This window comes from Archocentrus centrarchus, chromosome 1 (assembly GCF_007364275.1).
Source record: "Archocentrus centrarchus isolate MPI-CPG fArcCen1 chromosome 1, fArcCen1, whole genome shotgun sequence".
NCBI classification, from domain to species: Eukaryota; Metazoa; Chordata; class Actinopteri; order Cichliformes; family Cichlidae; genus Archocentrus; species Archocentrus centrarchus.
In genome coordinates this window covers 23,488,352-23,510,467 of record NC_044346.1, presented here as the reverse complement: position 1 = coordinate 23,510,467, position 22,116 = coordinate 23,488,352, and the positions used below count along the sequence as shown (strand labels likewise).

The window sequence follows — 22,116 nt, the reverse complement described above, 5'->3', positions numbered from 1 at the left end:
TTCTGATAGATTCTTTAAGTCAAAACAAGATAAATACCAAAGGAGAGAGAAAGGAAGTGTGTGTGTGTGGGGGGGGGGGGGGGGGGGGGGGGGGGGGGGTGGCGCAGACAGAGGGATTTATTTGGAAGACAAAGTGCCCCATCTTTCCCATTTTCCTTGTGCCAACTGGTATCCTTTCAGGCAATATTGCTCTGTATAAGAAAATGGAGGAAGAAAAAAAAAAAACAGTTGTCGTCATTGAAAAATACCACAAACTCCTCCCTTTGACATACAGCTGACACACCCTTTACACTGGAGAAGATTGTGACAAAAGGTCCCAGCCTTAATGTTTAAAGATTACATAAGGTGTGGCTAATGACTACTTGGACTTTACCATTTATTTTCCAGAGTTAACTCAATCGTCATCATCGTCATCTTCAGGGACAAAGATGTCATGCTCCTCCAGGAGAGCAGCAAAGTTCTTGCTAATCAGATTTCCCACATAAAGGAAAGGCACCACCACTAATGTCATGCGGATGAGACCAAAGGGTGTCTAAAAAACAAAAACAAAAAAAACATCAAGAAAAGTTGTGGTTAAACCAGTGGGATGCGATAACTATTCAGATCACAAACCATAACTCAGTTTTCTCAGTAGGTGTTTTGGCACAGCTGAATCCACGGGACGCTGAGTTTAGATTAGATTAGATTTAAACTTTATTAATCCCTTGGGAGAGTTCCTCAGGGAAATTAAAGAAAGCTGATATTTCACATCAATCATTTACAAGGCTGTAAACTGAATTTATGCAAATTTCCAGGTTTAAATCTTTGAATATCTGCGATCATCTCAACATATCTGTAACAAAATGCTATGACTAAACTGATCACAACTGATATCACTGGGTCATTACAGCCTTGCACTGAGGCTCCATCCTGGGGACTAACTTGACTTTGACTCCCTAAAGTCAAGCTTAAACACCATCGTTGCAGTGTCAGTGGGTATCTCCATATGAATGTGTGGTTAAAGAGCAGATCACTTTAGCCTTGGACCTCACAGCAGGTTCAGGCTTTAAATTGATATATTTTTTAAATTAAGCCCTTGGTGCAACCTTGAACAGAAATCTGTACCGTTTTGCTCCAATTATGTGTCGGACAATAGCAGAAAAAGCAGAAGCCAACGTGTATCAACGTGAAGAATTTAAATAGTGTAGGCTATCATTATGGTTCAACAAAAACACTTATTTTACTGCCATATGAACATATTTCCTTTTTTTTTCCCGCAGCCACTTGGACATGTCCTGAACATCGATGCGTGTACGTTTCAGCTCTACAAATTACTCGCCCCCTTTAACAGCTGTACAGCGGACAATTAAACTACACAACAGTACATCTAGCCAAATGAAACGTCCCCTTAAATAATGAATTTGCTAAATTGAGTGACACTTATTTCCTGTAACTGCCTCTATGGTTCTGAAAACAAACGTTTATTGGCTGATTTAACAATTCCTCAAAGAGTCTTGGCTTTCTATTCGTCAAAGATCGCGTCAATCCAGCGCCAAGTTCCGCCCACTCATAAACTCCTGGCTGTCTCAGTAAACGAGATGTTAGAAACTCACTTTTTCCGGCTTCGGCAGAATTGCTCCAGACGGCGTGGATACTGCGGTCCTGCTTTGAGTCGTCCTGGTTATGTTTGATGTTTTCAAGCTGGTGTTACGGGTCATTATCCCCGTATTTCTAGTGGAAAGTCGCAGTGGGATCCGCAATATACTCAGCGCCATTTTTCCTGTATTTGTGACGGCAGTGGACGGTTTCTATGGGCGGGAGCAGATACTGCGTATGGGTGGGACTGGAATGACTTGTATGGGAGTGACTTCTGTGGTTGGACAGGAAAATGATAAGTAACGCAATTTTAATGCACTGATACAGTTCAATAGTCTGCAACAAACTGATGACTGTGACTTGTCTTGTACACAGCTGGCCTCCCTTTAAAGGCCTTTTAACTTGATTTATAAACTAGGGAAATATGTTCAGGTTCAACATAATAAACCTTTCTACAAGCAAGCGATCACTGATGGCCATTTAATATTAAAGTTCAAATTACAGAAAAATTATTTAAAATACTAAATGTTTGGTTCTCTTTCTTTTCATCTTTAACTTTGGTGTTAGAATCTGTAAATGAAGCTGTAAAATCAGGGATTGAAGCCAGTCTATTTATTTGGGTAGGTAATATTCACATCCATGTTTTAATCTTAAGCTACAACATATTTAATACATCTGTTTGGATAGTGACAATTTTTCTAATTGATAAAAACTTTGTAAATTACATAGGACAAATAAGTATAAAAAGGGTGAGGAAAAATAAACAACTAAATTTATCTTATCCTAAGGGCTTTCTTTTATTTTGAAACTGTGGTGGAAGACACAGCAAACCTTGTGACTGCACATTGGGATGTGGTCTGGTCTGCCTATGCAACCTGAATGGTCTGCAGATACCGTCTCATGTTACCTGCAGTGACAAGAACACTAACAAAAAGCTAGAGATAAATCCAAAAGGAGGGATGAGGAGAAGCACCTCCTCCTTGTATCAAAGGGAAAAAAAATATCCAAAAGGCTTTCAAGCAATGTCACTTTTATGAAACTGAGACAGACAGGTGGTGGAAAAACTGAAAACATATGGAAAACAAACCCTTGCCTTGTTGAAAGCCAAAAGAAATCTTGATAATGACACTAATGCACTAATGACAGCAGTTACCCTCCACATTGTTGGGACCCGAGTTTTTCATTTGTGTTTACAACAATAAGATGACATAAAAGAATTAGCCTGAATCTAGACAAAATGTGTGTCAATCAAGACTTCCTCAACCAAAACATAGTTAACAATTTATTTATTAACAATAATGTGCCTTATTGTGCTGGTAAGTTAAGCATTAGTGCTCTGTGAAAAACCATGAAAATCTAACTAATGCTCTGCCACAGCACTGATGCTGTAGGTATGGTTCAGCAGTGGTAGTGTGTTGGCAGTCCATGGGCAGCTAAAGACTGCCCATCTACCTGCAGAAAGCATCTGTTGTCAGATGGGGGCAGTGTCAAAAATATGTGGTATAACTGGTTGTTTTTGATCCATCTGCCATTAGTGCAGAAAAGACACACAGACCAAAACAAAGATTCCTCTGTGCTGTGGCATCTCCAAGTGGACCAGAACAGGGAAGGGAGCAGCATGCTTTTCATGGTCCAGAGTTGTGGCACAACGGGTCTTTGAGCTACTGTTGCTTATGCTGTCAGCGGTCAACGTGCTGTTTTCTCTTTAGGTAGACACATACACAAACAGATAACCATGCTACCAAGAAACTACCATAACACTCAACACACAGGTTGAGTTAGTATTCTCCCCTAGGATCCCATTCATTTTGAGCTCAACACTAGCACACATATTCTAAATATGCTGAGCCTTATAGCTTTGAAACCATGCTTGTAATTGTAATTGTGTAGGACTAGATACTCTTTAAACAGTATATGTTTGGGGGCATCAGAATAAAAGAATGAAAAAAATAAACAAAAAATAAAATAAAATGTAACGACCGAACGTTTTGTTGGTGCCATGCCATGTAACGTCACCAAACAAGCCCGCGAGGCTGACTGCAGCACTTCCTTAGCGGCTAGACTAGCGCGCGCTCCACGGCGACGCGCATGGAGGGGGAATAGGAAGAAGGAAGAGAGGACGTTGAACAAACTTGATAACTTCTAGCTGACTGGCTAGAAATCTATTTGTGCTACAGTGTAACTGTTTACTTACTTCTATAAAGATTTTGTTAGCTAACAAAGGGTCTACATTCTACATTCAGTTCTCGCTGTCTCAACTCACCACACGACCCGACCGGCGGACCCGGGCAGAGCAGTTTTCAAACAGACGTTGCACTTGCTCATCCGACCTGAAGCCATCCACCGCTATAAAGTCACATTTGTAGCCTTCGTTGAAGTGCAGGGACAAACAGTCAATTGAAGTAACGCTGTACACAAGCAGCTCGCTGGTTCAAGGCTCGGACTCTTCCTCTTAGTGGGAAAACTTGTCCGCTGCTGGAGGGGCAGACAAGGCCTTGCGGTTGAGGAGGCTGCATGTGTTGAAGACGGCTGCTGGCGACGTTAGCTGAACACTGATAAACATGTCGGCCCAGGCACAGATGCGAGCGATGCTGGACCAGCTCATGGGGACGGGGAGAGACGGTGAGCAGGGCCTCGCTGTGTTAAGAGACTAGTGACTTCATAAAATTAGCAGTGTATGATTGTTGCTAGCGTTAGCCGACAAGCTAACCAGCTTACCAGACGGTGGACAGTGCGGCATGCTTTACAAATCATGCTAGCTAGCCGGCTAGCTACCTGTTGTATTTAAGTTTGCTTAGCAAGTTACGTTGTCGCATACATCTGTTACAGAACCAATCCTAATATCATTTCGGGATTTTATTTGGGTAATAGTCTTGTTAATTTTTTCTTCCCTCCATCCCCCTCCCCCCTGTTTTTTTTCCTTTCTCTTAACACGGGGAGTTTTATCCGACACCTAAGTTTACTGTACCTGGACGCAGTAGTGATTGTTACAGATGTATGACTTAGTCCGTAAACAGGGGGACTGGTTCAGGTGCGGGTTAATATCCCGTAATGGCAATGAAAGATTGTGCTCCTCATAACCGCCTGCTACTATACTTTCCTTCTTTTTAAAGGTGACACCATGCGACAGAGAATCAAATTCACAGATGAGCGAGTCTGCAAAAGTCATCTTTTAGATTCATGTCCTCATGACATCCTCTCAGGCACCGTAAGTACCGTGTTTACGCACGCCTGAACACAGACAAAAGAGCTTTATCATATTTACACAGAGCATTATAATACATAGTAAATAATGTTTCACACACGGCGCAGACAGGAAATATACAGACAGCTTAGATGGGTCTTGGCTCTACTGAATGTCAGTGGATTTGAAATGAAAGGACTGTGAGGTTACAATTCTAACAGCATTTCTAGTTTTACTCTTTGATTCTACCAGATCAGCTTTGCATAACTCAAAGTTTCGCTTTCTAAAACAAGCTGGTTTATCTTCCTTCCCCTTAAGGCCACCCTTTCTGTTGAAGCCAGCTTTTTTTTCTGGTTGGCTGCTGGAAAAGACTGGGCGGGTTTCGTTTAAAACTGTACTTTAACATTCAAATTTGTTACTGTGGCTGTAGCCTGAAGGTCATAGACTTTATTATCAAAGGATTAACTGTTCTTTTAATTGTTGTTTTGATAGTGAACATGAGCTGGAATTAGACCATTGTGATACATATTAATTTCACCCCGCTGATGTTGTGGTATTGCTGAACAAAAAATTTTTTAATTTATCCAGTTACTTTCTGTCCCATAACCTCAACTAGACTGTTCAAAAATGTTCTTCCAAAGTTGAACACCCTCAAATTAAAATTAGTCATTTTAATTTTTAACATCCTGGAGCACTAAATATAAAATCATAATTTGGATGTTGTATATGTAAATAGTCAGAACTGTGTTGGCTTTGCTGCAAGTTAAAGGGTATTGCCTTTGGATTCTTTAATATGACACTGCTGAAAATTCTCATGACCAGGATGTCACGAATTATGTTTTCAGATTTTAGGGTCAAATGTAAGCAGAAAATGAGGCACACACCTTACATTAGTGTCATTTTGATTCCTGCAGAGAATGGACCTGGGAGAGTGTATGAAAGTGCATGACTTGGCGCTTCGAGCCGATTACGAGATCGCCTCCAAGGAGCAGGAATACTTCTTTGAACTTGATGTAAGTTGCGTGCACACACACACACACACACACTTGAATGTCTTGCCTAAATGATTACATCTGCTTTGATGGCCGAGACTTTAGTCGCTGTCCATTGTCATGTGAGTTTCAAGCTCTACCTAAAAGACTGTTCAGAAGTGGACAGAAATATCTGTGTCCAACACAGAAAAACAGATTCCTGTTAAACTACTTGGTAATTAGAACAGTTATGCATTTAGGTGTAACTCAGCATCATCACAGTGTGGGATGAAATGGTTGTCAGCTCATGTTGTCAAGTAATCCTAACTTAAATGCAAATTCCTTAGTGGTTTGTTTTCAGTTGCAGTCTGTTATATATCCTCATTTATTTTAGACAACCTAGTCTTTTATTTTGCATCAAGATTTGATCAAGATGGTTAAGTTAAGATGGAAGTTATTAATCAGTATTTTTGCATACTAAAATTTTGTCATCTACAGTTGGGGGAGAAAAAACAGGGTTTCTGCACATTACTCATAGAATTACTCATAAAATATGATGGCCTAATCCACATATAAATCACAAGTACAGACGTGCAGACTTCTGAGAAACTGACAATTCATATACATTTCAGTTTTCATGCTTTTAGTGAACATAATAGTTTACAGGGTACTCTGAAAAAAGTTCACCCTTATATATAATAACTCCTGTCTCCTTCAGCAGCACCAGGCACAGTTAGTCGTTGGATCACTCTCTTGTTGCACCACTCAACCTTTGTTAAGCATCAGGTCATGGACTGCCTCCTTGACATTTTCCAGTAAAATTTCTTAATACTAATGTAAATTCATAGTTCCTCACTCATGGTAAGGTATCCAAGCCCTGAAATAGCAAAGCAGTAGCAAACCACAATGCTCCTTCCACCATGCTCCACAGCTTTTTGATGTGCTGACTTTTTTCTTTCTTTTTTTTTTTTTTTCCTTCAAACATGGCCTTGTGCATTTTCGCTAGAAAATTCAGTCTTAACAAGTCTTAACATCCAGGTGGTCTTTTACAAACTGATTTACAAATTGAAACTATGCTTGTTAGTCAGTGTTTTAATTTTTGTGGACCCAGGAACAGTGATTTGAATGTAGTAGAGATTTCTGCAGGTGCCTTGCTCTTATACTCACTCCTAAGGGCATAAGTAACGGTTGTGAATTTCTTCCATGTCTAGAGAATGTGTCTTATCACTATCTTTACTTATCTTCAATGTGGCCTGATGAATGTCGTGGTCCTCAGAAATGCTTTTGTAGCTTTTTCTAGCTTTTTGCATTTCTTTGAGGTCCATTCTAATGACCTATGAATCTTTTTGTTATCAAGGCATGGCCCCAAAACCAACCAAGCAAAATTTGTCAGTAACCATTTATAGGTGGGATCACTTCAAGAATCAACACCTCAAATCTCCTCTGTTTAGCAGGAACACCTGACACCATGTAGCTTTTGCAGAACTCATTAGCCAAGAGGTTCCTTTACTTTTTCGAACACTGAATTATTGATTACTACTGCATGTTCTATGTAGAGATTACAGTAAACCTGTGATTGTGCTTTTGTAATTTTGACTCTGCTGCAGCTCAAACCACATTTTTATGAATAATCAAGTCAGTAATCCTGGTGATTTCAGAGGATTCATATGATTTTTGTTTTTCTTGCAGTTCTTTACACTGCTCACAACATCCTTGATTAAAAGGCTACTTTATTATCATAAAATAGCCTGGAAGGTGGTAAATCAGTCCAAACCACATTAAGTTGTCAATGATATGACACTCCTGTCTCCAAGCTTATCAAAGTGTGGTCGAAGTGCTGCTGTTAGGTTTTTAACTAATTTCCTAAGATGAAAGCAGGAAATATTAAGAAGCTGTTAGAGCACAGCTGATAAACTCACTTCATAGCAGGTACAGACTAATTGGTTCAGACACAATATTAAATATTCTTAAGAATGCTAAGTAATATTTCCTGGTTATTTCATGTTTTCTCATAGGCCGCTGAGCACCTTCAGTCTTTCATCGCTGACTGTGACCGCAGAACTGAGCTGGCCAAGAAGAGACTAGCCGAGACGCAGGATGAGATCAGTGCTGAAGTGGCTGCAAAGGTGACACAGTCACTGTTGACATTTTTAGGTCTATTTATCACAGAAGGAAATTCCTACATGCTGGTTAGTAAAAATTTATGACATTAGCTCTCATTTTGTCTCTTTTTCCTGCCATGAAAAAGGCTGAGCGTGTCCATGAGCTGAACGAAGAGATTGGGAAGCTGCTGGCCCGGGCAGAGCAGCTGGGAGGTGAGGGGAATGTAGAAGAGGCCCAGCAGCTGCTGGAAAAGGTGGAGAAGACCCGGGCATTAAAGAAGGAAGCAGAGGTTAGAAATGTATTACCTTTTTAATTGATAATTGTCAGATGTTTGACTGCAGCCAGACAAAAGGCATGGTTGCCTTTTACTGTGGTCGAGCACTTTTGTCACCCATTCCCACTCCCTCACTGGCCTGCAGTCACATTGTTTAAGGATCCGTGCCTGAGTAAGCATCAGTTTGTCTCACCAACTTAACTCCTGTCACACCTGGTCTCTCTCTTTCATGCACATGTACTTTTGAAAGTTTCATAACTTGATGCATTTTGCAGCTCAGTTGGGGGAGCGGTGACACACTAGCCTCTCAGTTGTTAACTGCTTAATAAAGCGGTTTTCACATAGGCAGCTGGGGTGATTGTACTACATGTGTATTGTGTCCGAGTTCAACTGAACTGGACCAGGGCACGGTTCGCAGCAGTCACGCTAGTCATGTAAACTGGACTCTGGGGGTCAAATGCAGTCGTGTATGGAACAGATGGCCTTGTCTGAATATAACCTAAGTGAAAGTTAAATATGCGGTTTACTAATGACATCAGTTTTCGAGCCTGGTTCGTGCCAGTATTAACTCGATTAGCAGAGCAGTTTTGCACTCTTCACAAAGTGACAGAAATCATATTGGGAAAACATTTTATCAATTTACAGTCTGCAACTTGCCCAATAGGTCAGAACCTGTGTCCTACCATTGAGCTACAGTCAAGTTTATATGAGATGCAGTCTTGAATATTTTATACTTCTGCTCCTTAAAACCAAAACATTTGTTCCTGCAGGATATTTACAGGAACTCAATGCCTGCCTCAAGTTTTCAGCAACAGAAACTGCGGGTGTGTGAGGTATGCTCTGCCTACTTGGGTCTCCATGACAATGATCGTCGCCTGGCCGACCACTTTGGAGGGAAGCTGCACCTCGGTTTTATTGAAATCCGCGAAAAGCTTGAAAAGCTAAGGGTAAGGATCCCCTGGAGCTGGTATATGGTACTCCACATACTGCTGCGTATAGTATTAGAGCAATGAGTGTTGATCAGTATCACCAGTGTGTCTGTTAAATGTATTAAAAAGTACAGTAAAGGAGAAAGAATGTTGAGTTGCCTTCAGTGTAGTCATTTTATTTATACAACACTTTCCCAAATAAAGTGGCAACAAAAATACAAGGAATAAAATCCAAAATAAATATAAAATAAGAAGCAATAATTTGCACATCAAACAAATTCTATCATTTCAGAAAAAGTCATAAGATGTGAGACGCAAGAAGAGATTTAAGAATTTGTCTCCTGTCAATCCTGTTGACTTTATCTATTTATTTTTAATCTAGAAAGCTGTTGTAGAGAAACAAGAAAGAATGCGCACGAGACGACGAGAGGAACGTGAAAGAGAAGATGAAAGAGAGCGACAGTGGGAGCTGGAGAGGGAGCGGGAAAGAGAGCGAGAGAGGGAAAGAGAGCGGGAACGAGAGCGGGAGAGAGAGCGAGAGAGGGACCGAGAAAGGGACCGAAGGAGGTAAATGATCAAAATCTGTAGTTGCTGTGTACTGTGAAAAGCTTTCAAGTTCTTGGGGAAACTGAAAGGTCTTTTTTTTTGTTTTTAGGTCAAGATCTAGAAGTGGAGATCGATACAGGTATGCAAGCTTTACTCAGAATCACGGGTCTGTGAGGTGACTTGTAATTTCACACAATATAAAGCCTGGTAGTGCAGTATCTACGAATGCATGCAGTGGGGTTATTAATACCCTCACCAAAAACACAAAAAGATGTTAACAAATACTCAATCAAACCTCGGTCTTTGTGGTAAAGGAGCAGAAGGGAAACACTGAACAGCAAAGGCTTGTATTTAAAGACATAATTCTCTTTAGGATGTCATTTACAAGACAAAATGCTTGTGCATCCACACAGTTTCTTTTATCTGAGAATCTGTAGCACATACCAGTGCAGCCAAACCCTTTTTTGACATAATGTCCTTTTTTCCCCTGCTGAAAATTATTTATCCAGGGATGGAGGCAGTTCATCCTCCCATCGTTCAAGACGCCACCGCTCCTCTCGCTCGAGAGAAGAAGGTGGGGAACGGGATCGTGAAAGAGAGAGAGAGAGGAAACATCGACACAAGGACAGACATCGCTCACGCTCCCATTCGCACAGACGCAAAAAGAAAAGGTGCAGATTTTGTCACTGAACCTTAGATAAATCGTCATTATGATGGGATTGCTGGTGTGGCATAAGACTCATCTGTAATGAGAACAAAATTTACCTTCAAGTGAATCTTATAAATTAATACTACCAGTACTGGAGCTTTACCAAATTAGGCATACTATTTATAATATTTATTCATTTTAGATAGCGATTATGGATATAAGGTATTTGATGATCATTTTTCTCCTGTATTGTAGATGTTTTGACACTCTGAAATCATAGACCGTGTAGTCTTAGGAACTTGGAAAAGAAGGCAACTGTCTTTTGAGTTTCAAAAACATTTCACCTCTCATTCAAGAGGCTTCTTCAGTTCTAAAACCAAAAGGTGGAGAGACCTGGGTATTTAAACCCTAGTGGGGGTTTGTTTCCATTGGAGGTGGTCATTGGTTGTAGGTGGTCACCATGGGGTGAGGGAAGGTCTCACAGTGGTTTCACCTGAAACTCCTGGTGGTAATGACCTATGCCTTTCACACCTTGGCTTATGTGATGACACGTGATTAATAGTGGGTCAGCGACCAAAACCTAAAAGAAGTCCTGTCGCCACCTTTTTTCAAGCTCTTAAGACTGCTATGACCCAGATGACAGAGAACCTACACAAACATAGACTGCATATAAAAGATGGACATTAACCTTAACATCACCCTTTGGTTTGTGAAGTCCCATTACCGGAAGATGTTTAGCGTCACCACCTGTGATGTTTTGAAACAGGATGTGACAATCAAAGGGTGGCTCTCACTGTAAAACCATATGCTTATTTGCAGTCAGTACTGACTTGTCAATCACAGTCATTAGTGATGGCGCTCATAAAGTCAGTATGGTGTTTACTGAGGTCACACAGTGAGTGAGACAAGCCATTTTTCCATAGACAACTGGAGGTCTTTCTGCAACCATGAGAGTTGAACACATTTACCCTTGGCTTCACTTTTAGGATGCAGAAGCTACCAGTGCATCGTTTATGCTGTCTCTGTTTTCTGGTCTGAAATGTGAAGCCTGATCCCTGCCTTTTTTTTATAGCAGCCAGCAGGGGGTGACTTCTGTGGTTGCAAAGAAGTCTGATTATTGAGAAGTCTTTAAGAAAACTACCCTACTCACATTCTCACTGCAGTTATTACCTCAGTAAATACTATGCTGATGAGTTTAAGATTTCAGTTGCTAGTTTCAATTCAATTATTGAATAGAACATTTGGTAAAATATGGTCTCTTTTAGAGTCATAAAGAAGGAAAATGTATTTATGATTGACACGTAGCTACCGTACGTAATGCCTCTCTGCTTTGTGCTCAGATTCTTGTGCGATAGTTAAAACTGTGGACCCTAATTCAGCGTTCTTGCACTGTAGCAAATTGAAATCAGGGACATCAGGTTCTCAAGCCTTCTTTCTGTTTAGTCATCTTTAATGATCTATCCCCTCAGATCCTCCAGAGAAAGATTGTCTCACACCCGCGACAGAGAGCGCTCAGTGTCCCAGGAGAGATGGAGAGAGGGTGCAGGAGATGGATGGCGTGGCGACAGAGCAGATTACAGAGACTGGGAGGACCGGGAGAGGTCCACCTCTCCAGACATGGCCAGGGACAAGGAACGAGAGAGATCCCTGTCGTACGAGCGAGACCGACGGTCCAGCTCAGAAGAACGAGAGTCTGGGGAGATTTGAGCAGCATGGGGCGCCTCCAAAGAGTTTAATTTGGATATATTATTTGATTTAAAAAGGAAAAAAAGGAGCATGGAGAGATGAGTGTGCTGGTGTGAGTGTGTGCGTGTGTGTTGACTTTGTATATGTATTCATGTTGAAAACAGGACATGTACATTAGCCGGGGTGGTGGTCAATGGTGGCGGTAAAGGAAACCTGCATACCCACTTTTATAAGACTGTGAGGCAAGACTGATCTGGAAGCAGTATAGTTATAATTTTTTATGCCATCTTGATGGTCCTGTGTACAGTTACTTTCACACTGATGAGAGAAGGGTGGTGAAGACAGCAGCCCTACTTTAAGTCCATTTTTATTTTACTCACATGAATTGATGTATTTTTTTATCCTTAGTTTAATGTTAATCCTGTTCCTCCTGTTCAATTAGGAATCTCAGTTTCAGTAGCACAGATCAGACTCGTTAATGTGGCATAGCGCTCGCGGTAATGCTTGAAATGAACAGCGAATGACTTAAGGCACTTCTCGTGGTTGTTTTACTTGCTGCCTTCAAGCCATAACAATCTCATTTTGCCAATTTGACACACATTGGTTAAGATGCCGTGATGAGCTTGTACGCTGAATATAAACTCACTCATCCCCCCCCGAAAGAAGTTGTCCGAGTATTTCCTCTCTGTTCTGAAGGGATATAAATGATGTGAATATTTACATTCTGACACTTTGCTGTGATACAACCTTGATGTTTGTGGGCAATCTACTTTGCTATGCCACCATTAAGTGAATACAATTTTTTTTTGCTTCCATTCAAACACAAAATATCCAGATTTCTCTTTAACATGTGTCCTGCTTTTTACAGCTTCATTAGATTAAATCCAGCTTGGCAGCAAAAAGTTTTGTGGTTGGAGAAGAACAGTCCTTTTCTCCTCCTCTTTTTTTTTCTTCTTTTGATGCCTCAATATACACACATATACACATAATAGAAAAATAGGAAGCAATCTGGTTCAGCACATCACAGCTTTAACTTGCACATTCCTGTTGCCTAAAGCTGAAGGCAGCTCTTTAGGTAGATGTGTTGGCAGAGCTGTTGTACTGGATTTCACTGATGTCCATCTACACATGTATACAACAAATCACCCACAAATGCTGTTTTCTAATGTAGTCATTGCTTAAAACCATATAAATTACATTTATAATGTATTTCATTTTAGCACTACAGCTAAAATGTACACTGACCCCTTCATTAGTACACCTGTTCAACTGCTCATTAATGGAAATCTGATCACATGGCAGCAACACAGTGTATTTAGGCACGTAGACAAAATTGGGACAACCTGCTGAAATTCAACCTGAGTGTGAGAAAGCGGAAGAAAGTGATTTGAGTGACTAATTAGAAATTGCTGATCTACTGGCATTTACTCTGGTAAATGTGAAAAAGTACAGAATTAAAAAGTAGCTCTTTGGAGGACATTTATTTTTGTGCAAAGCTATCTGCTGAACCTTGTGCTGTATTAATATAATAAAGCAATATTAGTACATGGGAATACAAACATTTCAATCTAAATTCTAATGAATGTAGTCATCTTGAGCATCTCTTAAGTAGAACATGAGCCGAGCATTTTCATGTAACCCTTGAATAACAGTATACTTGTTTGTTTTGTAGTAAGAACAAAACTTCACATCATAAACAGATCCAATATCTCATTAAAAAAATGACATTATTTGTAAGCTTTAAATTTCCGGTTTATTAAATGTCACTGAGCCGTCCTTACCTTTAAATATAACCTCTCTTCTTCCTTTCCTGTCTTTCTTTCATTTTTCCCCATCTCTGAGTGAAGTTATTTCTCCCTGGGAAATACAGCAGCTGGAGTCTACCTTTACCTCACAGACACACTGTGTGACAAACTGCAGGCAGTTTGTGCGTTTGCTGATCTTTGTTGAGCTGATGGAAACACTGCATTTGAAATTACCTGAACTTAAAAATGTTCATGCTCGGTCGTCTTCTGTAGTGCCAGCTAGATGATTGAGTATCATGACCACAACTTATGGACAAAACCACCGTTCCCATTCCTGCCCACTATAACCTTGGAGTACAGTGCTATAAATGATGCATAAATTATATGTTTTTGCGTCTTTCGTCTCTTTGTGTGCAATAAGCCCCAATGATGGAGGATGCACCAATAAGATTTTTGCTGTGTTATTTTTCCTTCTGTTTAGGCTCAGATTGGTTTCATGTTTGAAGGCGTGCAGTGATGCGAAATATCTCCACCCACGTGTTAAGCCTAAAGTAACGGGCCTGTTCTGAAAATGTAAAGAGTAGCAGGTACAGATATTTGTGTTACAATGTAGGGAGTAAAAATTGTCAGAATAATAAATACTCAAGTAAACTACCTGAAAATTCTACTTCAGTAACTATTTGTACTTCATTACATCCCACTTCTGACCATGTCCCAAAGCTCAAATCATCTCAGACTGGTTTCTTGAACATGACAGAGTTCTCTGTACTCAAATGGCCTCCACAGTCACCACATCTCAATGCAATAGAGCAACTTTGGGATGTTGTGAGATTCACATCATGGATGTGCAGTCAACAAATCTGCAGTAAGTGTGTGATGCTATCATGTCAACATGGACCAAAATCTCTGAGGAATGTTTCCAGCACCTTGTTGAATCTATGCCACGAAGCATTAAAGCAGTTTTGAGGGCAAAAGCAGGTCCAACCTGATACTATCAAGCTTTACCTCATAAAGTGGTCAGTGAGTGTAAGTTGTAATGGTTATTAGAACGCAAAATATAATCATGCCTCAGGATCCTTTGTGGACCTACCTGGCTCATCACGAGACTATGAATATAAATCCCTCAATTTTCTTCCGCTTATACTGAAAAGGATGCAGAAAACATTTTTTGACAAAAACAAAACTGAGGTGCACCTTTATGTTTTAGTTTGACCCATTTACTAACGGAGAGGGCTTGGTGCCGAAGCGAGGTCCTGGCGGTCTAGGATTAGGTACTTTCCTAAAGTCCCTAAACCTAAATTGAGGTAAATTGACAACACTGGGCAGTGTGCTATCCTGACTTCCAGAAGTTGCATGACTCCCGGGGGGCCTGTGGGTGGCAGAACAGAACAGCCAATGAAGCGTATACGTCATGACGTCAGACGCATATTCGGAAAAGAAGCGCGAGAGGAATACGCGGATCTGGTTTGTTTACAAAAAAAAGTTTATGAAGCTGACAAAGCTTAATGTGTGTATGTAAGGATGACGTTGTTGAAGCCTTTTAGGAAACTCCCTGGTCTGAACACAGCAAACATCTTGGTGAGTTGTTCACTTAACGAAAAGCCAAAGAGCTCTGTGGTGTGCTTGTAGCTGTTCTCAGGACGAGCTAACGCTGAACTGGATGTGTTTTATAGGGAGAGGTTGGGTCCTAAACTGATCATCAGTTTGAACTGCCAGCATCATATCTAGACTTTAAATGGGGACGATACGTCTGTCCGAGGAAGAGGCTTTTCAAGGCGCATTACAGTTAGCAGCTGTAGTTATGGTTGGCGTTACTGGTATGCTCTGGGTAAATAGTAACTGTACTTTACACAAAACCTATCAAACACTACCTCAGCGGTTTTTTTTTTTCCTTTTAAAATATGCTTTTAGTCCATCATAGCACATTAACGCCACAACCAGAGACGTTTACAACCCAGCCACAGGGGGGCCACTGGTCCCAAGACTAGATAAAAGCGGAGGGTAGCGTGAGGAAGAGCATCCGGTGTAAAAATCTTAGCCAGATAATCATCAGTAATGACATTTCCATACGGATCAGTCGGGGCCAGGGTTAACGACTGTCTCCGGTGCTGATGGAAACTGTGCTGCTGTTGGCCGAAGACAAAGGAAAAGGAAAGGCGTGTTCGAAGACAGTCAGAGGGAAGGAAAGGCATGTGTACTTTAGAAAAAAAAAAAGGCTCGTGGATGTACTGAAGGAGGACATGCAGAGGATTGGTGGGACAGAGGAGGATGTTTGGGATAGGGTGAGATGGAGGGGGACCCTTAAAGCGAGCAACGGAAAGAAGAAGAACCAGACGTGTTATAAAAATATTTTTTATATTTTTGATGATATTTGGGGGAAAAAAACGAACCATGTTTTATCGATGATTGCAGCTTGCAACAGCAGCAGCATTTTTTTTTTTTAGCGCAAACCAAAATACAGAGCATTTTCCATCCTTCTCTTCTAATGAGCACATTGGTGGCAGATGACCTGGTTTTAAAGTGTGACTATTACCAGCAGTTTTATAGTGCGATAGCAGTGACACTGCATACATGAAAGTAAGCACAAAAGTAGACAAAGTAATGTTTTCCCTGGAAATTTTGAGTAAACATATAAAAATAGTGCTTAACACTTTAGTTTAACGATAACTAAACTAAAGTAACCTTCTAACTCTTAAGGATCCTGCATAATATTGTCACAAAATATTTTCTATCTGGGATGTTGTATCTTGGGTTGAGCTTTTTAACTAGTTGCATAAAGTTCTCCTTTACCGCCATGTAACCACATCAGAAATTTCCATCCACTGTTTGCTCTTCCTGTCATATGGAGCACAGTTTAGGAGTGCTCCAGTGATGCTCGGTTGAGTCATTTGTTTAAGCTGGGTCACACATCACCAGCTGCTATGAAGGCCTTGTGTATCTTCATAGCCTGGTTGTACTCAACTGTTTGTTTGTTTTTTTTGTTTTTTTTGCATCAAATGAAGAAACATATTTGTTGCTCCCACCTTTAGTTAGAACAGTTTTTGTGCGTATCTTGCAAGGTATTGTGCTTTGTTGGAGGTTGTTGAAATATCTGTATTTTTAGTAAATCTTCATCAGAGGGGGTTGACGCATGGCACTGCTATATCAGTAATATCATAATATGGCATTTTTATATCACATAAAAATGATGTGGCAACGTTCTAATAAATACAGAGGCAAAAATTGGTGAAGAAGACGTTGGATATGATTTTCAGCCTGGTGCAGCGCTGTGCTCCACCATGACACCATGACAGGCACTATCATGCATGTTCATATTTTAATAATAATTATTTTGTGGGGGTTTCTGTACAAGGAATCCGTTCACATCTTCCAAAATAAAGTGGTTTTCTTCCATCTTGGGGTTCAGAGCCAATCCAGGTGGTTGGATGATTATTGTTAACGGGCAACTCTAAGTATCTGTCCTTAGGCTGCTGACAACAGATGTTAGAGAAAGTGTTACTGCCTGTCCAGTAGGTGGTGCAGAGGGTGGTCCATTTATTTTCCATAACCTCTCACCATAACCACAGTCATAGATGACCTCAGAGTCAGGTTAGAATACAGTTGGTATAAATGAATATTTTACAAAATTTTTATTGCATTGTATTTTATGACTTAAATTGTAAATCTCTGTATTAGCAACTGCAGCTGTAATGCCAGAAAGAAAGTACCAACATCTTTAAACTGTGCATAAACACTGTATGTGACTGGGATATGTTTCTTACAGGTTTGACTTTTTTTTTTTTTTAAACTGTGTGTGATGGAGTAAAGTGGGATCATCAGGTTTTGTGCTGACCTGTAGTTTTGTTTGCTGCAGCTGGTGGAGAGTGAGGAGCAGTTTCAGCAGAGTTTAGCAGATGCTCTGGTGGAGGAGACCGGTGTCACTGTGAACGTGTGAGTAAGGCTCGCTTCATCCTGCAAACTGCTGAAGTCTGCTGTCTGTCAGGGGAAATGGCTGCAGCACATGAATGGAAACAGAATCTGCCATCCTCCCAGTGAAACAAGATTTGTTTTGTACCATTTATCACATTTATGTTTAACCAGTAAAGATAGAGATTAGATTAGATTAAATTTTATTAATCCCTTTAGGAGGATTCCATCAGGGAAGTTACATTTCTAGTAGCATCTTTCATAGATAAAAAAGGGACACAAACACAACAGAAGTTACAAATAAACAAACATATCTGAATAAATAAATAAACACTAAAACAGACAACAAGGCAGAAAGGTAGGTATAAAATGTCTATCAGATAACCTTGTTATTGCACATTTTCCAGCATAACTGTATCAGTTTATTTATTAACAAATTATTTTTGATAATCAACAATAATTAAGAATATACCGTATGTGCTTGGAAAATGGACTTTTATACTATATTCACTGCAAAATGACATCACTGGTTTCCAACTGGTAATGTTGACTTTGTGATTAACTAGTTGTGTCCATGTTGTAATTTTGATTGGAGGACTAACACATACACTGTTATTCTTCAGCTGCAGTGAATTATACAGTTATACAATGAGTTTGAGTTATGTGATGATTTAAATACTAATAAAATTGTGACATAATCAAATGGGATGCATAACAGAGGTGGGTGAGAGTCCTGTTATTGTCATCTCATTGTATCAAACAGGAGACTAGCTAAGAGCCTTCCTCTGCCCATGGAGAATGATGAGAGTCGTCCCAGGATAGACCTAGTTGTGTTCATCATCAATGTAACCTCAGAGCTCAGGTAACTCTGAAATCCATCCATCCATCCATATTTTTCCAGTTCAGGGTTGTGGAGTTGCTTGAGTCTGTCCCAGCTGAGAGAGACACAGCCATTCAATCTCACACCTACAGTCTGATTAGTAAAATCACCAGTTAACTTAAGCCCATGCATGTCTTGGGACTGTGGGAGGAAGCCAGAGAATTCATGCAGACACGGGTTAACATGCAAAGTTCACACAGAAAGTCCCCACACTAGATTCAAACCCAGGACCTTCTTACTTTTAGGCGATAGAGCTAATCACCAAAAAAAAGGAAGTCTTAGAGAATTCTGATCTTATTCTTTTGGAGGACTGATCCAGGGGTACCACCCATTTGGCCGTTGAATTTTTATGTGTGTGACGGCCTCCCTCAGAGTGAAGCCTGCACCTCATAAGACAGATATCAGTGTCTGCTGAAAAGGAACCCAGACTTGAGCCCAACTCCTGCAGAGCAGTCCTGCATCTTGTCCCCGGTTACAAAGATCAAAAAAGCCATACATATCCAGATGAATTTTAATGTCCAGCCACCTAAACATCTAATTAAATATTAGCTCTGTATTGTATTTTTCTTGTGTCTGAGTGAATCTCCTCCATTCTCCCCAGCCGCCTCCTCTTGGTCTCATGGGGGGGAGACCAAGGCATTCCCAAAACCAGCCTGGAGACAATCTATCTAGCGTGTCCTAGGTCTGTCCCAGGGCCTCCTCCCAGTAGGACATGCCCAAAATACCTCAATTAGGAAGTGCCCAGGTGGTTCAGGAACTTCAACTAGCTCCTTTTGTTCTCATTTTTCATTGATCTCATTTTTTTTGGTCAATACCCAGAGACCATAGGTGAGGGTAGAAATGTAGATCCACCAAGCGGTCTGTAAATAAATCGCTCTGCTCTTTCTCCACTCAAAAACCCCAAAATACTTAAACTCCTCCCTACTTCGACTTGTCCCTGACCCGGACTGAGTGCGTCATTCTTTTCTGGCTGAGAACCATCACCTCAGACTTGAAGGTTTAATGGCATTAAACTTGATGTCATTATGTAGAAACAGGCTCCTGACATGTGCTGGTCAACATATTGTAAATGTTATGTAAAAACAATGATTGTTAGAGCATAATATGATGTAGTTGTGGTTTATTCCGTTTTGTTTTCAGTTTTCAGTCAGCAGAAGCATCTCTAAAATATTTGGACCCTGGATATTTCCTTGGAAAAGTCTGCTTCATGGTTACTAACGGTATGGAAACGGTTAAATTCCTTTTAAGTGTTTTTTGTTTTGTTTTGTTTTTTGTTTTGTTTTGTTTTGCTTTGTTTTTGTTTTCCGAGTCCCTTGATTCACAGGAAGGAAGGTAAAAAAATGAGCAGAGATTAAATCAAAGAGAAATTGTGCACCACTGTTTACATTATACATTATTGTCAAACACCACCCACAATACATATTGTTGTAGTTTCAGCCTTATCTGTGTCTCTGACCAGCTGACCTTTTTGTGCTTCTTTCTTTTGTAGCTCGTAACGTTTCCGCCCCCACGGAGCGCCTGGATGCTGTCAGAAAGCTGGCTGCATCGCTCCACTGTCCCCTGTTGTTCGCAGAGGATAAGGTTTGTAGCAGTCTGGGTCACAAACACTGAATATTTGTTTAATCATGATTAAACATGATTTTACACATAACCATGTGTAATCCAAATCCAGCCCTTCACAGATTTTAATATGGTCTGCATATTAGTTTAAGTTCTCAGTAAACTTGCACTGGACAAAAAGGGGATATATCCGGAAAGATCCACAACACTCCGAAATGATCCGTGGCAGATCCATAAAGTTGGGCTCCGTGATGTTTCCAGAGAGAATACGGGAAGATCTGATCTGTCACAGATGTTAAAATGGATATTATCTGGATATGTAATGGATGGTCATTTGTCAGGGTCCAATCTTTATTTTTAGAGAGAAATCTCCAAAACATATCTGTCAAAGATCCGGTGTGCATTAATTGGGATATTGTCCGTATCTGTGATGGATACAGAGGTGTCATACTTCGGATAGTACCGTATTTTAGGGCTTTTATTCCAGTGTCGTGCATTGAGGGTTGTAGCTATGGTTTGCACAGCAACACGTACCCCTGGTACACTGTTGCCACCTTAAACACATGTCCTGAGGAAACATATGCACAACAAAATTACAGATTCATCATCTTTCCATAGGGATTAATTTGGCTTTATTAAATATCCAATACTTGCTGTAGTCATCGTTTTGAGGCTTGTGAAACCATTTCTTATGATTTGGCTGTTTGTTTGTCATTTCTTTTCTCAGTTCAATAGTATGATGGCTAAGCAGCTTCTTCGTTGACTGGTTTTTATAGCGTAAATTGCACATTAGGGGTCATGAGGGAAAGACCTAACTCAGTGAACTCAGTGAAGCCCTTTTAAAGCTGCTTGTGTTCATATGTTTCATAGCTCAGAGTCTCCGTGGTTTAGAGGGCTCTGCGCTGTTGTTGATAATAAAACACCAAATGCCGCTTTAGTGTCTTTTTTTTTTTTTTTTTTTGTGCTTCTTCAAAAGCCATCCTGTGTAATCTTTCCTTCCCTACAGACCCCAGACGGAGTGGCCAGTGCTACAGAGAGGCTGCTGACCATCCTGAAGGTGGCTGCTGGTCTTGTTCCCATTACCACTGCTCTCTACCTGTCAAACCTGACTCGATGCACTCTTCCCTTGGACATCGATCAGCCAAGCTTTGATTAGCTCCGCTGACTGCTTCCTTTGAAGTGATAACTTCCACTGCTTTATCATGTTTATATATATTTGTGGAAGTTGTTAAGGTTAATTAAATGTTTCCTTTTCCTAATAAATATTGCCATGTGTATATAATTATGATTCATTATAGTATGTTTTATGTGTACAGTCCTGTGAAAAACGCTGTAAGTACACCACATGATTCAATAGTTTTGTAAAACCATCTTTATCAGCAGTAGCTTGAATTGCTTCCTGTTTGACTTTATCAGTCTCTCACATCATTGTGGGGGAATTTTGATCCACTTATCTTTAAAATATTACTTCAGTTCATTGCACTTTATAGGCAATCATTTATGCACATCTCTCTTAAGGTCCCGCCACATGTAACTTTTGGGTTGAGATCTGGACTGTGACTGGGCCATTGCAACACTTTAATTATTTTGCAGCCATTTTTTGCTGTGCTTGGGATCATAGTCCTATTGCATGACTCAGTTCCATCCAAGCTGTAGCTGTTGGACAGATGGCCTCATATTTGGCTCTAGAATACTTTGATATTCAAAGGAGTTCATGGCCGACTCAGTGACTGCAAGGTTTCAAGGTCCTGTGAGTGCAAAGCAATCGTCACCCTCCCACCTTTGTGCTTAACGGCTGGTATGAGCTGTTTGTGCTGTGGTGCCAGAATACTAGAACCAAGCTAGTGAATGTCAGATAATTTTAGACAATATAAAATGTCTGCAAATAATGTTTGTCCTGCTCGTCACTAAGTGAAGAAACAACCTGTCGTTTTTATTAGCAGCAACTGTTTGACCTCAGCCCAGTCACCAGCTGCTCAGACTTCAAAAGTCGTACGAACCAAGGAGAGAGGAGTGTCCTTCACAGTGTGTGACCAATAGCACCGTGCTTGGTATCACGTCGCCATGTGTGCAGTAACAGACAAACACTATTAATAGTTAGGTTATCA

At 40.5% G+C, this 22,116-nt stretch overlaps 3 protein-coding genes across 3 annotated transcripts; 2 read left to right on the top strand and 1 right to left on the bottom strand.

The window, feature by feature from the left end:
• Positions 1-68: 68 nt before the first annotated feature.
• smdt1b (single-pass membrane protein with aspartate-rich tail 1b) lies at positions 69-1,794 on the bottom strand. Its single transcript, XM_030736166.1, has 3 exons — positions 1,593-1,794; positions 374-532; positions 69-191 (listed from the first exon to the last, which is right to left on the bottom strand). The coding sequence occupies exons 1-2, from the start codon at positions 1,752-1,754 to the stop codon at positions 395-397; spliced, it is 300 nt and encodes a 99-aa protein (XP_030592026.1). The 5' UTR covers positions 1,755-1,794; the 3' UTR covers positions 69-191; positions 374-394.
• Positions 1,795-3,625: 1,831 nt separating this feature from the next.
• On the top strand, positions 3,626-13,688 carry LOC115784802 (putative RNA-binding protein Luc7-like 2). The gene is made up of 10 exons (XM_030736155.1): positions 3,626-4,197; positions 4,689-4,783; positions 5,674-5,772; positions 7,746-7,856; positions 7,979-8,122; positions 8,878-9,054; positions 9,419-9,603; positions 9,692-9,721; positions 10,092-10,253; positions 11,701-13,688. Exons 1-10 carry the CDS (start codon positions 4,137-4,139, stop codon positions 11,936-11,938), a joined length of 1,302 nt encoding a protein of 433 aa, XP_030592015.1. The 5' UTR covers positions 3,626-4,136; the 3' UTR covers positions 11,939-13,688.
• A 1,395-nt stretch (positions 13,689-15,083) lies between these two features.
• On the top strand, positions 15,084-21,277 carry pane1 (proliferation associated nuclear element). Its single transcript, XM_030723427.1, has 6 exons — positions 15,084-15,240; positions 17,516-17,592; positions 18,332-18,430; positions 19,589-19,668; positions 19,938-20,029; positions 21,015-21,277. The coding sequence occupies exons 1-6, from the start codon at positions 15,184-15,186 to the stop codon at positions 21,162-21,164; spliced, it is 555 nt and encodes a 184-aa protein (XP_030579287.1). The 5' UTR covers positions 15,084-15,183; the 3' UTR covers positions 21,165-21,277.
• Positions 21,278-22,116: the final 839 nt, after the last annotated feature.